The sequence below is a fragment of the Euleptes europaea genome, chromosome 5 (genome assembly GCF_029931775.1).
Source record: "Euleptes europaea isolate rEulEur1 chromosome 5, rEulEur1.hap1, whole genome shotgun sequence".
Lineage (NCBI taxonomy): Eukaryota > Metazoa > Chordata > Lepidosauria > Squamata > Sphaerodactylidae > Euleptes > Euleptes europaea.
Window position 1 is genome coordinate 14555864 of NC_079316.1, and position 15418 is coordinate 14571281.

The 15418-nt window shown below is 47.3% G+C and overlaps 1 protein-coding gene across 1 annotated transcript; it reads right to left on the bottom strand.

Moving 5' to 3' along the window:
- Nucleotides 1-980: 980 nt before the first annotated feature.
- NDUFB5 (NADH:ubiquinone oxidoreductase subunit B5) lies at nucleotides 981-15160 on the bottom strand. Its single transcript, XM_056849557.1, has 6 exons — nucleotides 15034-15160; nucleotides 11045-11133; nucleotides 7849-7915; nucleotides 6222-6283; nucleotides 2474-2580; nucleotides 981-1207 (listed from the first exon to the last, which is right to left on the bottom strand). The coding sequence occupies exons 1-6, from the start codon at nucleotides 15158-15160 to the stop codon at nucleotides 1087-1089; spliced, it is 573 nt and encodes a 190-aa protein (XP_056705535.1). The 3' UTR covers nucleotides 981-1086.
- Nucleotides 15161-15418: the final 258 nt, after the last annotated feature.

Genomic DNA, 15418 nt, shown 5'->3' on the forward strand with positions numbered 1-15418 from the left:
ACGTGCAGGTGACTATTTCCCAAGAGGAAAAAGTTCTAGAGTCAACTTCTCAATGCATACTGCCTGCCCACCCGCCAAATGCAACTGGAGTGGAAATTCATTCCCAAAGAAGCAAGAAGAAGAGTTGGTTTTTATATGCCGACTTTCTCTACCACTTAAGGAAGAATCAGACCGGCTTACAATCTAGAATTCAACAATTTTAAGGATGGAGAAAGCATTCTAATGTGTAAATTGTAGAGAGGGAGTGATGTAATAATAATGCGGATTTTAGTTATATAGACAAATAGAGTATTATTTGATTAAGTGCTATGGGTATTTTAGTTATATTAGTGCTGTTTTAGTTTCGTTTTTAAATAATTTGTATCACCAGTATTTGATTTTTTTTTTAAGTAATGTTATATCTAATGGTTTTTTTTTTCTTTTCTTGTAAGATTAAATGTTTCTAATTTTTTTTTTTTTAAAAACAGCTTACACCTTCCCCCTCCCCACAACAGACACCCTGTGAGGCAGGCGGGGCTGAGAGAGTTCTAAGAGTGCTGTGACCAGCCCAAGGTCACCCAGCTGGCTTCATGTGTAGGAGTGGGGAAGCCAACTCGGTTCACCAGATTAGCATTTGCCACTCATGTGGAGGAGTGGGGAATCAAACCCAGTTCTCCAGATCAGAGTCCATCACTCTAAACCACCGCTCTTAACCACTACACCACACTGGCTCTCCAGATTGTAAGACTCCATCATGCATGTGGAATCACAGAAATGAATGTTCCAGTATGGAGTAACTCTGCATTGCATTGCACTGAAAAACCACCTTGTTGATTTATCACGTTAAACAGAAGCCTTTAGCCCACGTCTGTATTGTATTGCAACGCCAAAGCAACGTCACCGGCATTCAGGCACAAAAACCTATTTTGGAGTTAATACTTGTATTATGGTTCAAAGGACTGGATCACCAACTCCAAACAACATTTGAGTCACACCGTTCAGTAACTGAAACAAGATTTTTTAATTTGAGTTATTAAGTCCGGGATATATTACATAATTCGGCTGCTCTTTGCGGGTGCGCCCTTTTGAGGCAGAAGGCTGGAAAGCTCAGTTGTCGGGTGTGGATTTAGGGGAGTAATCGATAAGACTTGTGCTGGCGGTTTCATACTGATACCACGGGCCGTCCCCCCTTTCTCTCATGAGCCGATTTACTTCCCTCTCCTTCTGCCTGTTAAATGAAAGGGGGGGGAAATAAGATGCAGAAAGCAGTTTTACAATTTTACAATGTTATTCACCAATCCAGATTTTCCACAACCTTGATGAGCCCGCAGATACTTCTGGAATTTTGAGAAAGGGCCGTGAGTAGGGTTGCCAACTTCCAGATGGGATCTGGAGATCTCCCACTATTACAACTGATATCCTTTTTTAAAAAAATATATGTTTATCTTTAAAAAGATATAGCATACATACTAACCATTCATTCAGTGTATTAAACCTTCCAAAGGATGCCAAATGTTTAAAGCATTTTATCCACATAACAGATTATTCTCATAAAATAACATAGCCGCTATCACGAAAAACCAATATTCTTAACTGGTTTTGCCATTCTAAATAATAGATCCCTGCTTTTAAATTTCAGCCATTACTTAACCTTCATAGTCAATCAGATCATATGTTCCATAGTATAGAACTCACCTCTAAATACAACTGATCTCCTGACAACCAAGATCAGTTCCCCTGGAGAAAATGGCTGCTTTGGAGGGCGGATTCTATGCCGTTATACCCTGCTGAGGTCTCTCTCCTCCCCAGGCTCCACCCCCAAAATCTCCAGGTATTTTCTAACCCAGGGCTGGCAACCCTAGTCATGGGCACCATCACAAAATGGCTGCCATTGCTGGCGGGGGGGGGGGGAGAGGACTTGGCCCTTTGCTGTGGGGAAGAGCTGCAGTTTGGTTTCAGTTTCCAAAGAAAGGCTTTGCTCCCTGCAGAGTCACAGGGAGAGGTTGCTGAGCCTGGAGACATAAGAAATTCTGCGTCTGTAGCTAAGCCGATGTTACATCGGTGTGATGGGACTGCCTGGAATGAGTTCAACACTAAGAAGAAGAGTTGGTTTTTATATGTCGCCTTTCTCTGCGAACCGGCTTACTATTACCTTTCTTTCTCCACTACTGAACTACTCTGTTAAAAAAAATTCCCTAATATCCAGCCGGTACCTTTCCGCCTTTAATTTAAACCCATTATTGTGAGTCCTATCCTCTGCTGCCAACAGGAACAGCTTCCTGCCTTCCTCTGAGTGACAGCCCTTCAAATACTTAAAGAGAGCAATCATGTTCTCCCCTCAACCTCCTCTTCTTTTGCTGGAGAAACACACTGCTGCTAGAAGAATGTCCAACCCAATATACAACTTCCGCCTTTGGCTCAAGAGTAAAACCACAGTTCAGAGTTCCATTAAGTTTTGGAAAAGAAAAAACAACACATCTTGCAGTCTTTGTACCTTAAATCGATTTTCTGAGATTCCATATCAAGCCAAGCCAAGGTCTTTTCGTACTCCTTTTCAGGCGGATCGAAAAGATACTGAACCATCCACCTAGTTATGGGATGCTGGAGAAGAGGGAGGAAGAAATAAGAAAGTTATTAAGGAACAGTGAAAATCTGTATTGTATTGCGCCCGTAACTATGAAACCTGTGATGCCAATTAGAGTGATGGCCCAGAACGTGAAAGCCAGCATGGTGTAGTGGTTAGAGAGTTGGACTGGGGATCTGGGAGACCCAGGTTCGAAACCCCACTCTGCCACAGAAGCTCGCTGGGTGACCTTAGGCCAGTCGCACCCTCTCGGCCTTACCTAACTCACAGGGTGTGGTTGTTTTAAGGGTAAAAATGGAAGAGTGGAGAACAATGTTGCAAGCAGCACAGGATCCCCGTTGGGGAGAAAAGCAGAGTATAAACATCTCAATAAATAAAAGTTTTTTTTAAAAAAAAGAGTGAGAAAGATTGTTCCTAGCTTTGAAAACGGAAAGGCATTGGCACACAGACTGGTGATATCGGGTTGGATCTGTTCCGTGAGCGGAAGTGCTTTCCTCCAGCGGAAGGAGCCTTTCCTTCCTTCCGCTGCTTGGTAGCAGAAGGCTCCTTCCAAAGGAGGAAAGCTCACAGGGCAGTACCCATTGTCTAGATCAGCGGCTCCCAAACTTTCTGAGTCATGGAGCACTTTTCAGGAGAGAAATTCATCACGGAGCACTAATTTTCACCTAGCACCTACAGTGAGGGGGAAAAGTATTTTATCCCCTGCTGAATTTGCCCGTTTGCCCTCTGACGAAGAAATGACCAGTCCATAATTTTAATGGTAGGTCTATTGTAGCTGTGAGAGACAAAATAACAACAGGAAAAACCCCAGAAACCCAGAAGACAAAAGTCAGAGATTGATGTGCATTATAATGAGTGAAATAAGTATTTGATCCCTTTGCAAAAGATGACTTAGTACTTGGTGGCAAAACCCTTGTTGGCAATTACAGAGGTCAGACGTTTCTTGTAGGTGGCCACCAGGTTTGCACACATCTCAGGAGGTATTTTGTCCCACTCCTCTTTGCAGATCCTCTCCAAGTCAGTAAGATTTCGAGGCTGGTGTGTAGCTACTCGAACCTTCAGCTCCCTCCACAGATTTTTGATGGGATTAAGGTCTGGAGACTGGCTAGGCCACTCCAGGACCTTAATGTGCTTCTTCTTGAGCCACTCCTTTGTTGCCTTGGCTGTGTGTTTTGGGTCATTGTCATGCTGGAATACCCATCCTCGACCCATTTTCAATGCCCTGGCTGAGGGAAGGAGGTGCTCACCCAAGATTTGAGGATACATGGTCCCGTCCATCGTCCCTTCGATGCGGTGAAGGTGTCCCGTCCCCTTAGCAGAAAAACACCCCCAAAGCATAATATGTCCCCCTCCATGTTTGACGGTGGGGATGGTGTTCTTGGGGTCGTAGGCAGCATTCCTCCTCTTCCAAACACGGCGAGTTGAGTTGATGCCAAAGAGCTCGATTTTGGTCTCTTCTGACCACAACACTTTCACCCAGTTCTCCTCTGGGTCATTCAGATGTGCATTGGCAAACTGCAGACGGGCCTGTACATGTGCTGTCTTGAGCAAGGGGACCTTGCGGGCTCTGCAAGATCTCAGTCCTTCACGGCGTAGTGTGTTACCAACTGTTTTCATGGTGACTATGGTCCCAGCTGCCCTGAGATCATTGACAAGTTCCCCCCGTGTAGTTCTGGGCTGATTCATCACCATTCTCATGATCATTGCAACTCCACGAGATGAGATCTTGCATGGAGCCCCAGACCGAGGGAGGTTGACAGTTATTTTGTGTTTCTTACATTTGCGAATTATTGCACCAACTGTTGTCACCTTCTCACCAAGCTGCTTGGCAATAGTCTTGTAGCCCAGTCGAGCCTTGTGCAGGTCTACAATCTTGTCCCTGACATCCTTGGACAGCTCTTTGGTCTTGGTGGCTAGTTTGGAATCTGATGGATTGATAGCTTCTGTCAACAGGTGTCTTTCGTACAGGTACTGTAATGAACTGGGATTACAGGTAAGACCTCTCCCTTACAGCAGGTGCTTCTAATCTCAGCTCGTTACATAGAGTGAAGATACCAGGTAGCCTGATATCTGGCTGGTTGATAGGGGATCCAATCTGGCTGGTTGATAGGGGATCAAATCTGGCTGGTTGATAGGGGATCAAATCTGGCTGGTTGATAGGGGATCAAATACTTATTTCACTCATTATAATGCACATCAATCTCTGACTTTTGTCTTCTGGGTTTCTGGGTTTTCTTGTTGTTATTCTGTCTCTCACAGCTACAATAGACCTACCATTAAAAGTATGGACTGGTCATTTCTTCGTCAGAGGGCAAACAGGCAAATTTAGCAGGGGATGAAATACTTTTTTCCCTCAGTGTATGTACTAAACCGAATGACAGTAATATTTTTCTTCCCAAACTTCGTGGAGCACTAGATGTTTCAGTTTTATAAACACTGATAAAAGGAAGTCTTTCTTCACACAATACACAGTTAAATTGTGGAACCTGCCTCAGGATGTGGTGATGGCTGTCAACATGGGTGGCTTTAAGAGGGGAATGGACATGTTCATGGAGGAGTGGGGTATTCATGGCTACTAGTCAAAATGGATACTAGTCATGATCCATACCTATTTTCTCCAGGATCAGAGAAGCATGCCTATTCTATTAGGTGCTGTGGAACACAGGCAAGATAACGCTGCTGCAGTTGTCTTGTTTGTGGACTTCCTAGAGGCACCTGGTTGGCCTCTGTGAACAGACTGCTGGACTTGATGGGCCTTGGTCTGATCCAGCATGGCCTTTCTTGTGTTCTTAAGGCTTTAAGAGGGGAGTGGACATGTTCATGGAGGAGAGGGCTCTCAGGCTACTAGTCAAAATGGATACTAGTCCTGATGCATACCTATTCTCTCCAGGATCAGAGAAGCATGCCTATTCTATTAGTTGCTGTGGAACACAGGCAGGACAATGCTACCGCAGTCGTCTTGTTTGTGGGCTTTCTAGAGGCACCTGGCTGGCCACTGTGTGAACAGACTGCTGGACTTGATGGGCCTTGGTCTGATCCAGCATGGCCGTTCTTATGTTCACCAACAGCTCCATGGAGCACAGTTTGTGAACCTCTGGTCTAGATGATCAGACAGCAAATGATGGCCACCATCTTGCTCTACCAGGCTTGCCCTAGATGGAAGCAGAACGCTGCACTGCTCGGACCATCTGACAAGCAGGGAACTCCTTACAGTCTTCTCCCTTAGTGGTGAGGATGTACAAGGGGAGGGACCAGCTCAGTAAGTATGAGCATACATGTGTGTTCATGCACACACACAGGTATATCAAAAGCCTTCCTCTTAAAACTTCCGCACCCTTATTTATATCGATGGGAAGGTCCATGGGCCAAGCCATTGAGGGGGGAAAAGATCCTCCCTCTCTTTTAATGTTCAATTTACGCCCCAGAGAGGGGGAGGATTGAAAGCCTGCTCCAGGATGGCTGAGCACTTCTTGCCCAGGTAGAATGGAAACAGGTCCAGGCTCGAGCTGAGAATTTTTCTGCCAGTTGTTGTTACTCCAGTTTCCAGACCAAGAACACTTCCGACAGCTCATCTCCCCAGCCACCTAAAATCCCAAGGGCTTCCTTCACAAGCTTCCTCCACAATCTGTGGCTGTTCTTTCCTCGGTCCCGTACTCACGCTATAGTACTCCCAACGCTCTGGTTCATATCCTTCTGGAATCTCGGCCAGTTCGGCTTCACCTGATTGGAGGAAAGGATCAATTGCGGTTGTTGTTTGTTTGTGTCTTAGCCCAAAGGCTTTGGGGGCAGCTCACGCTAATCAAAACAGCCAACAGACATCCAAACCTTCCCCAAACCCCTGTGGGGGGAAATCAGTCTAGCCCATCAGAGCCTGGCAATAAAACCAAACTGATCCTTTGCTCACCATTTCAAAGTAAACCCCATTGGTAAAAGCAGAAGCAAGCACAAACAAAAGGAGAAGGAAATGCAATTGTAAGCCACTTTGAGATTCCTTACGGTAGAGAAAAGCAGGGTATAAAAAACCAACTCTTCTTCTTCTTGTGTGTTTCCCCATTGCTACTGCTGATATAGCACAGAAGCACCAGGGCTTCTACATGGCAGATGTGCCAGCATCCTCCCTGCCCTGTCCCCTGTGGTGGCCATTCTGCCCACACCACTGACAGGCAGCTTTGGAGAGGGGGTTCTTAAAACATCAACAATTGACAAATTATTATAACAATTTGTCTATCTGGTTCTCTGAATTCCCAGGAGTCTTTTTTTGTTTTGTTTTTTAAATAAGTTTAAGTCTGAAGCCCCTTTCATTGCAGAGGTATAAGGGGAAAGGCGTATCTCAACAATGACAGGGGTTAAAGACTTACCTTTTTAATTAAACATGATAGGCAGATTTCTGTAATGTTAAAATATTATAATACAATGATATGTCAGTTGCTGATTGCTTTTAAAGCCCTCCTGGTGTGTGTGCGGATGGTGGTCACCACAGGGGCTTGGGGCAGGAAAAAGAGACTGGAAAGATCCAGAACGTCCTGTTCACACAAGTCCCACCCTGGCTTCGCTGCAATTTTTGCCCAAAACATCGCAGCAAATGCATGTTTTGGAAAGACAGGGGAAACCCGGGAGGTGCACAAAAGAACCACAAAGCTGTGGGGGAGGAAAACCCAGTAGCGTTCAAGGTGGGCCAAACAACCCTTTGCGTAAGTGACCTAAGTAACACTTGCCTAAGTGACCTAAACATTTCTCCCTGCAAGAAACCCCGGCCGTGGCTCAGTGGTAGAGCATCTGCTTGGAATGCAGAAGGTCCCAGGTTCAATCCCTAGCATCTCCAGTTAAAGGGACTAGGCGGGTAGGAGATGTGAAAGACCTCTGCCTGAGACCCTGGAGAGCCGCTGGTGGTCTGAGCAGACAATACTGACTTTCATGGACCAATTGTCTGATTCAGTATATGGCAGCTTCATGAGTTAACTTAAACCTGGAAAATCAGAGATCTTCTACCTCCAGAATCCAAACCAGTTCCCGCCCACAATGAAAAGAAAAAATGAAAACCTAGCATCATCCATCACCATCCTTTGAAGCCATTAAACAGCAGGACCACGGTAGACTTCTCTTCCCATAGGATGCTCCATTAACAGGGAGTTTCGTATTACCCAGTACCAGCCAACAGGATTCCATGTCGCTTCAAATCCCCGCCTCCCAAAAAAAGATGCAACTACCTGCTTCATTTCAATAGTTGGCAGTTCTTATGACCTCCGAACGTAATATGTGTATGTAAAGCTGGCAAAAATACTCACCAATGAAGATATTGACAAGCGTGACGAAGATAGCTATGGGTATTCCAGTTAACATAATATAGAATCTCTGTTTAGAAAATGAGAAAAGCAAGATAGTTATGTTTCGATACACACAATGCCTTCGATTTTCCTGCAGCTCCCAATAAACACGGACCCTTTTCTTATACAAACAATTAAATCTGATGAACTTTGCGGGGAGGGGGCATCACAACAGGCATTGTCTCTTATTCAAACTTCAAAAACTTGTTGCAAGAGGGTAGCTGTGTTGGTCTGCAGTAAAAGAGATGAATTCAAGTCCGGTAGAAGAAAAAAAGAAGAAGAGTTGTTTTTTATATGCCAGCTTTCTCTACCTTTTGGTTTGGAGTGGCGGACTCTCATCTGGAGAACTGGGTTTGATTCCCCACTCCTCCACATGAGCGGCGGACGCTAATCTGGTGAATCGGGTTGGTTTCCCCACTCCTCCACATGAGGCCAGCTGGGTGACCTTCGGCTAGTCACAGCTCTCTCTGAACTCTCTCAGCCCCACCCACCTCACAAGGTGTCTGTTGTGGGGAGGGGAAGGGAAGGTGATTGCAAGCCAGTTTGATTCTTCCTTACATAGTGGAGAAAGTCGGCATATAAAAACCAACTCTTCTTTTCCTTCATCAGTACAACAGAAAAAACCAATAAGGAACCAAACTTGCGATCAAAAATCCTGGGTGCCAAAAAAGTCAAACCTCATCCAATCTGAAAGGCCCCCTGGAATGAATTTTTGGACACTGCAGAATGTCAAAAAGGGACGGATTACGTCAAAGACTTCCACGGCCCAAGGGACGCAGCCAGTGAGGTCCTATTCTATACGCTCGCCAGCCTGGGTGCTTTTAAGACTAACATTGTTTACTTCAGTAAGAGCTTTCATGGGTCACAGCCCACTTCGTCAGACAGATGTGTGATGGAAAACTGTACGGGGAATATAATGATTAAGTGCCATCAAGTCGCAACTGACTTATCGACACTCCTCAAGGGGTTTTCAAGGCAAGAGATTAGCAGAGGTGGTTTGCCATGGCCTGCCTCTGCATTGCAGCCCTGGTCTTCCTTGGTGGTCTCCCATCCAAGTACTACTAGTTGGAAGGGGTCTTACAGGCCATCTAGTCCAACCCTCTGCTCAGTGCAGGATCAGCCTAGAGCAGGGGTGTCCAAACTTTTTTCAAAGAGAGCCAGATTTGATGAAGTGAACATGCGTGAGGGCCGACCATTTTGCCTGACATTCTTAATTAAATTAATTAAATGCAAATTAACTATTTTATGCAAAGCTTATTGCAAACGGCATACTTATTATGCCCATAACCACAGACTGCACCACAAAAAACATGGCTACATTCCTTCCTTTCCCCAAAGCCCCTTTCAGCTCACCGGACACCCCCCAGCTTCTAAATCTCCAACCTTCCTTCTGTAGGGAGGGAGCAGGAACTCTCCCCCCCCCCCACTCATGTGCCTCTCTGGGACTGTCGACTCTCTCCCTTCAACCATGCCGGGGTATTCTGTCCTCCCCTCATCTGAGCCAGGAAATAAACTGGTTTTCATTCTCATGGAGTCCAAGATTCAAACACTCTGACATCTCCCGTGCAGGGAGGAATGTGGAGTTTTTCTCCCCATGAGAGCCAGCGTGGTGTAGTGGTTAAGAGCGGTGGTTTGGAGTGGTGGAGTCTGATCTGGAGAACCGGGTCTGATTCCCCCACTCCTCCACATGAGCGGTGGAGGCTAATCTGGTGAGCTCGATTTGTTTCCCCACTCCTCCAGACGAAGCCAGCTGGGTGACCTTGGGCTAGTCACAGCTCTCTTAGCCTTACCCACCTCACAGGGTATCTGTTGTGGGGAGGGGAAGGGGAGGGTGATTGTAAGCCACCCTTAAGTGGTAGAGAAACTGGGCATATAAAAACCAACTCTTCTCTTCTTCTTTCCTTCTGACCTCTTTGCTCTATGCTTGGGGCTTTGACCTCCGGAATGAACACGGGTGTCCTCTGCAGACTCGGCCCCGTCTGAACGCGTCTCATTTCCAAACACGATACATGCCAGGAATCATTTATTTCCGCCACCCCATCCCTTCTTTCTAAGCAGCCACTTGCCTTGGAGAGAACCTGCTGGGGGGGTCTGACTCCAAACACTCCCTGCCCCCAAATCCAGCCCCCTCTCCCCCCTGCCTTTCCTTGACTCACAATCCCCCCACCCAAGACCCATCCAGTCTCTCCCCTCCTCCCTCCCACCCACCCTGCAAATCTGGATCCCTCGCAAGGCCTCCGCAATGCAGGGAAGGGGCTGCATCTTCCCCACCCCACCCCAGCCTTCTGCAGAGAGGAAGGAGGAAAGAGGAGAGCCAGACGGAGCAGCCCCCCCACCCCCAGGCTTTTCGGTGTTTGTGTGTGTGTGGGGGGGGTGTCTTTCCTCTCCCAGATTGGGGCCAGCCTCTGACCTCTCTTGCATTTCCCTTCCCCACCGCCACCTTTCCCACCCTCGAGTCCCCCCCAACCCATCCTCAGGATCCCCCTTGACCCACTCGGGAGGAGCTGCTGCTGCTTTTCCACGCGTCAGAACAGGGCTCTGGGTAAGAAGGAAGTGGCCTCTCTAGGGTTTCAGACTCGCTGGCCTTCATTCCGGGCGGTGGGACTGAGACAGCCAGTCAAGGCGACCTTCTGCCCAAGCGTCACCCCCTCGGTCGGGGATGCAAAGCACAGGCGCAGCCCCCACGCGCCCCCTTTTCTCTCTCTGCAAAACGGGCTGGGGGGCCATATTAAACCAGCCCAGGGGCCGCAATTGGCCCCCGGGCCGGACTTTGGACATGACTGGCCTAGAGCATCCCTAACAAGTGCTCCTCCACAGGAGCGGCAGATGCTAATCTGGTGAACTGGGTTGGTTTCCCCACTCCTACACATGAAGCCAGCTGGGTGACCTTGGGCTAGTCACTGTTCCATTAAGAGGTCTCTCAGCCCCACCTATCTCACAGGGTGTCTGTTGTGGGGAGGGAAGATGATTGTAAGCCGGTTTGATTCTGCCTTAAGTGGTAGAGAAAGTCGGCATATAAAAACCAACTCTTCTTCTTCTGCTCTCTGTGATGCAGTCAAATCTTGGGTTTAAGGAACAATTTACAGAACAAACACAGATTATTATTTATAGTCAAAATGCCTTGCATTACATGATTTTTTAAAAATAATAAGCTCACCAACAAACGCAGGAATCGCTTATCATAATACTCTGTCGCCTTGACAATAAACATTCTTTTCCCGCCGTGACTGCCATGGCGCAATGGAGCTGTCAAATTAAGTCAGTGCATTAGTACAAATCAGCACGGCCTTTTCAAAACACGTTCTGTGAGTGCAGCCTCATTCATCCTCCCAAAATTTTCATTTTTCCAACGGGGACACTGCAACTGCCTGGTGGTAACCTGGCCCCTCTCTCTTCACTCATTTTCATCATCCTTTATATTTGTGTCACATGATCACATAAAGCTGCCTTATACTGAGTCAGACCCTTGGTCCATCAAAGTCAGTATTGTCTACTCAGACCGGCAGTGGCTCTCCAGGGTCTCAGGCAGGGGTCTTTCCCATCACCTACTTGCCTAGTCCCTTTAACTGGAGATGCCAGGGATTGAACCTGGGACCTTCTGCATGCCAAGCAGATGCTCGGCCACTGAGCCACAGCCCCATCCATTCCTCAAAAAAGAAATTAACTAATGCTCTTTTTAAATTTCACAACAACCTGATGAGGCCAAGAGCTCCCCAAAGCTCCCCAGCAAGCTTCAGGCTGCGCAAAAATTGAAGGCAGTTTTCTCACATCCACCATGCACCCAGTCCTTTAACCCAGTGGTTGCCAACCTTTTTTCGCTTGTGTACCCCTTGGCAGCCCATTTCTATAAATTGTCCCCCCCCCGTATTACCAAAATGTTTGTAATTAATATAGTTGCTGTTATTTCAAATGCCTTTCCCTGCCTTTTTTTTTTTTTTTTTTTTTTTGCACACCCCTAAATGTCCTGGTTCGTACCCCTGGCTGGGAACCACTGCTGTAACCAGCAGCATACTGGCTGTTTTGTACCTCCAGGGTTAGAGCCCCTATATCTTAACAATGTGAAGCATGCTTTATTCTGTTCCGACACTGGTAACTGAAGTTAGCTGATCTCTATTTCAGCCTCTCACAAACTGAGAGGCACTTTGATCACTAGTCACAATACGCAGATACCCAGCGTTCGGAAGTGGGGGGGAAGGAACTGGCATGCTACAAGGCTTAGCTCCAAAAATTGGTTCCATCACAAAGCCTTGGCATCGCTCAAACTAATCCCTTGTTTGCATCAGCAACCTGTTTGGTTTTGATCTTGCCTTTCTTCCAAGGAGCTCAAGGTGGCATATAGGAGCCTCCTCTCCTCCGTTTTGTCTTAATGACAATGCTGTGAGGTAGCTTAGGTTGAGAGAGAAAGACTGGCCTAGGGTCATGCAGAGAAGTTTATGGCTGATTATGGATTCAAACCCTGGTCCTCATCTGACACTCTAACACTGGGGTCTCCTACATCACTGAGCCTGCAGGTGTTTATGTAGGGTTGCCAGGTCCCTCTTTGCCACCAGGGAGGTTTTTCGGGCAGAGCCTGAGGAGGGCGGAGTTTGGGGAGGGACTTCAATGCTGTAGAGTCCAATTGCCAAAGCGGCCATTTTCTCGAGGTTAACTGATCTCTATTAGCTGGAGATCAGTTGTAATAGCAGGAGATCTCCAGCTAACACCTGGAGGTTGGCAACCCGATATTTATGGTATTTTGAGAAGAAGGAGTGGGCACAACAACAAAATGGCTGCCACGAGGGCTGAATCCAATCACAAAAACATTAGCAGGCTGCAAGCCAAACATCATTCTATGATGGAGGCAGCCATTTCCGAGGGGGTGCTACCTGCGGACACCAAATGTGATGTTTCCTTGGAGCGGTGGACTCTGATCTGGAGAACCGGGTTTGATTCCCCACTCCTCCACAGGAGCAGCAGAGGCTAATCTGGCGAACTGGATTTGTTTCCCCACTCCTACACATGAAGCCAGTTGGGTGACCTTGGGCAAGTCACAGCACTCTTAGAGCTCTCTCAGCCTCACCTACCTCACAGGGTGTCTGATGGGGGAAGGGGAAGGTGATTGTCAGCCGGTTTGAGTCTCCCTTAAGTGGTAGAGAAAGTCAGCATATAAAAACCAACTCTTCTTCTTCCTGGGTTTCTGCTCTAGTGAGATGAAGGAAAGCCAGGATTGGCTCTACGCTTTAGGGAAGGAAAGAAGTGGGTGCCTTAAAATGCATTAGAGGGCATCATGGCACCCCTGAACACCATACTGGGATGACTGCTCCAAGCATTACACTACGCGAGATTTTGAGGTCAACAAGCAGCCCTTCCCCATGCCTTCTGAACAGGTCTTGGCCCCGGCCCTGCTATTTGTCACGGTGATAAGTAGCCCGTTCCTGGAGGCCAAAAACTCAATCTGAATGAACCACCTGCTCCAAATCCGCATGCCTCTTCTAAGAACATAAGAAAGGCCCTGCTGGATCAGACCCAGGCCCATCAAGTCCAGCAGTCTGTTCACACAGAGGCCAACCAGGTGCCTCTAGGAAGCCACAAACAAGACGACTGCAGCAGCACTGTCTTGCCTGTGTTCCACAGCACCTAATATAATAGGCATGCTCCTCTGATACTAGAGAGAATAGATATGCAGCATGACTAGTATCCATTCTAACTAACAGCCATGAATACCCCTCTCCTCCATGAATATGTCCACTCCCCTTTTTTCAAATAATTTTTTTATTTTCTCAGTTTAATATATCAACATATAAGCATAGTATCCAATATTAACAAAAACTAATGCAAAAAATCCTATAATATTACTAAATTAATCGCAAGTTGACTTCCCCCCACCCTCTTCTATCTTAAAATAAATTGTATAAACTTTTGCTAACAGAGCTGACCCCAATACTATTTTAATTAACATATTCTTATCCTATCTAACAATTAAATCAACATCTAATCTAAAATTAATAGAAAGTGTAAATATGGGATTAGATCAAATAATATGTCCACTCCCCTCTTAAAGCCCTCCAAGCTGGCAGCCACCACTGAAGAGATTTATGAAATCATGTTAATTAGTGGCCGGGCAAACCCTCACTATTTTAATATTGGTTCCACAGAACTCTGATCCTTACCATATTAAAACATTGGTTCACAATAAATTCTAGTTCTATGGAAATGCTCCTGACTAAAAGTCTACTGACTGTATAGTGACCTAATGACCTCAGTGCAGCAACCTTAAAGGGATTAAAGAGATTAGCTTCTTTTAATCTCATCATTCTATGTGACAGACAGCCAGTGTTTACTCGAAGGATTCTGGCCACAAGGAAGGAATGTGCATTGTCTTGACCTCATTGATCATTGATCTTGGTATGCCTTGTTTTAGTTCCACTGTAATCACTAACTGACCTTTGGCTATCCATTGTATTATTCCCTAATAAAAACCTTGGATGCTCAGAGAAGAGAGAGAGCATTCTCCAAGGAGGAAAGATACAGAATTGTCTGTCTTTCCTTCACACCACCACATCCTGGGGCAGGGAGTTCCACCAGTTAACCATGCGTTGTGTGAAAAAGTACTTCCTTTTTATCTGTTTTGAATCTCTCGCCCTCCAGCTTCAGCAGATGACCCCGTGTTCTAGTATTATGGGAGAGGGAGAAAAGCTTCTCCCTGTCCCCTCTCTTAAACCATGCATAATTTTGCAGACCTCTATCATGTCTCCCCTCAGCCGCCTTCTTTCCAAGCTAAACAGCCCTAAGCGTCCTCACCGCTCCCCACAGGACAGTTGCTCCAGTCGCCTCGCACATTTCCTAGCTTGCATTTCTTCACTGAAGCTCAGGAGCAGTTCTGAAACAAAAGCCCTTGCAAGCCTTCCGCCCCAAAGAGAGCAAGCCCCTTTTCTTTCCCCCAACATGGCACAACTGTCATCCTTTGCAGGGCAGGTCTGAAACCCCGCAGGCGACACTTCCCCAGGCGTGGCGAGAAAGGCTTCACCGGCGGGACTTCCACCTGCGGCGCGCCCCTTAAAGGCGCAGGAGCCCTGCCGGAAAGAAAGCCGGCCACCTCCCCTCCCCCTCAAGGTCAACCGGCAGAAGAGCCCGCCGCGGCCTTCCCCCCCCTCCCCCCCCGCATACCGATGGCTCCAGAGCGACTGACGGCCCCGCCTAGCAGGGGGCAGCGACCCCAGACCGCTGAGCGAGCCAGGGGTCGCCGAGACCCCAAAGCCACCGCCGCTCGAAGCAAGAGGCTCATGGCCGCCATGCCCGAATCTGGCAAGCGAGGGAGAGGGACCCAAGCTAGAACGGCTTAGAACAGGGCTGAAGCCGCGCAGCCGCCATTTTGGGAAGGGGCGCTTGCGGCCGCCATGTTTGAGTCTGGCAGAACGGGAGGGGTACGGGAGGGAGGAAGCCGCTGTGGCGCCATCTTGGAAACGGGCAGGGGGGGGAGCGAGAACCCTGTACAGCGAGAGGCATTGTGGGAAGCGGGAAAAGGTTGTCATGGCGATCCGCCGCTGGGTCT

What these genes read in the sequence shown, in the direction of transcription:
- NDUFB5 (XM_056849557.1), bottom strand. Translation starts at nt 15,160, where the DNA reads ATGGCGGCCATGAGCCTCTTGCTTCGAGCGGCGGTGGCTTTGGGGTCT. An exon ending in AGCGATTCCTGCGTTTGTTG is followed by an intron (nt 7,916 to 11,044) that starts GTGAGCTTATTA and finishes TTTTCTAAACAG; the next exon opens with AGATTCTATATTATGTTAAC. An exon ending in AGCGTTGGGAGTACTATAGC is followed by an intron (nt 2,581 to 6,221) that starts GTGAGTACGGGA and finishes CCTCTTCTCCAG; the next exon opens with CATCCCATAACTAGGTGGAT.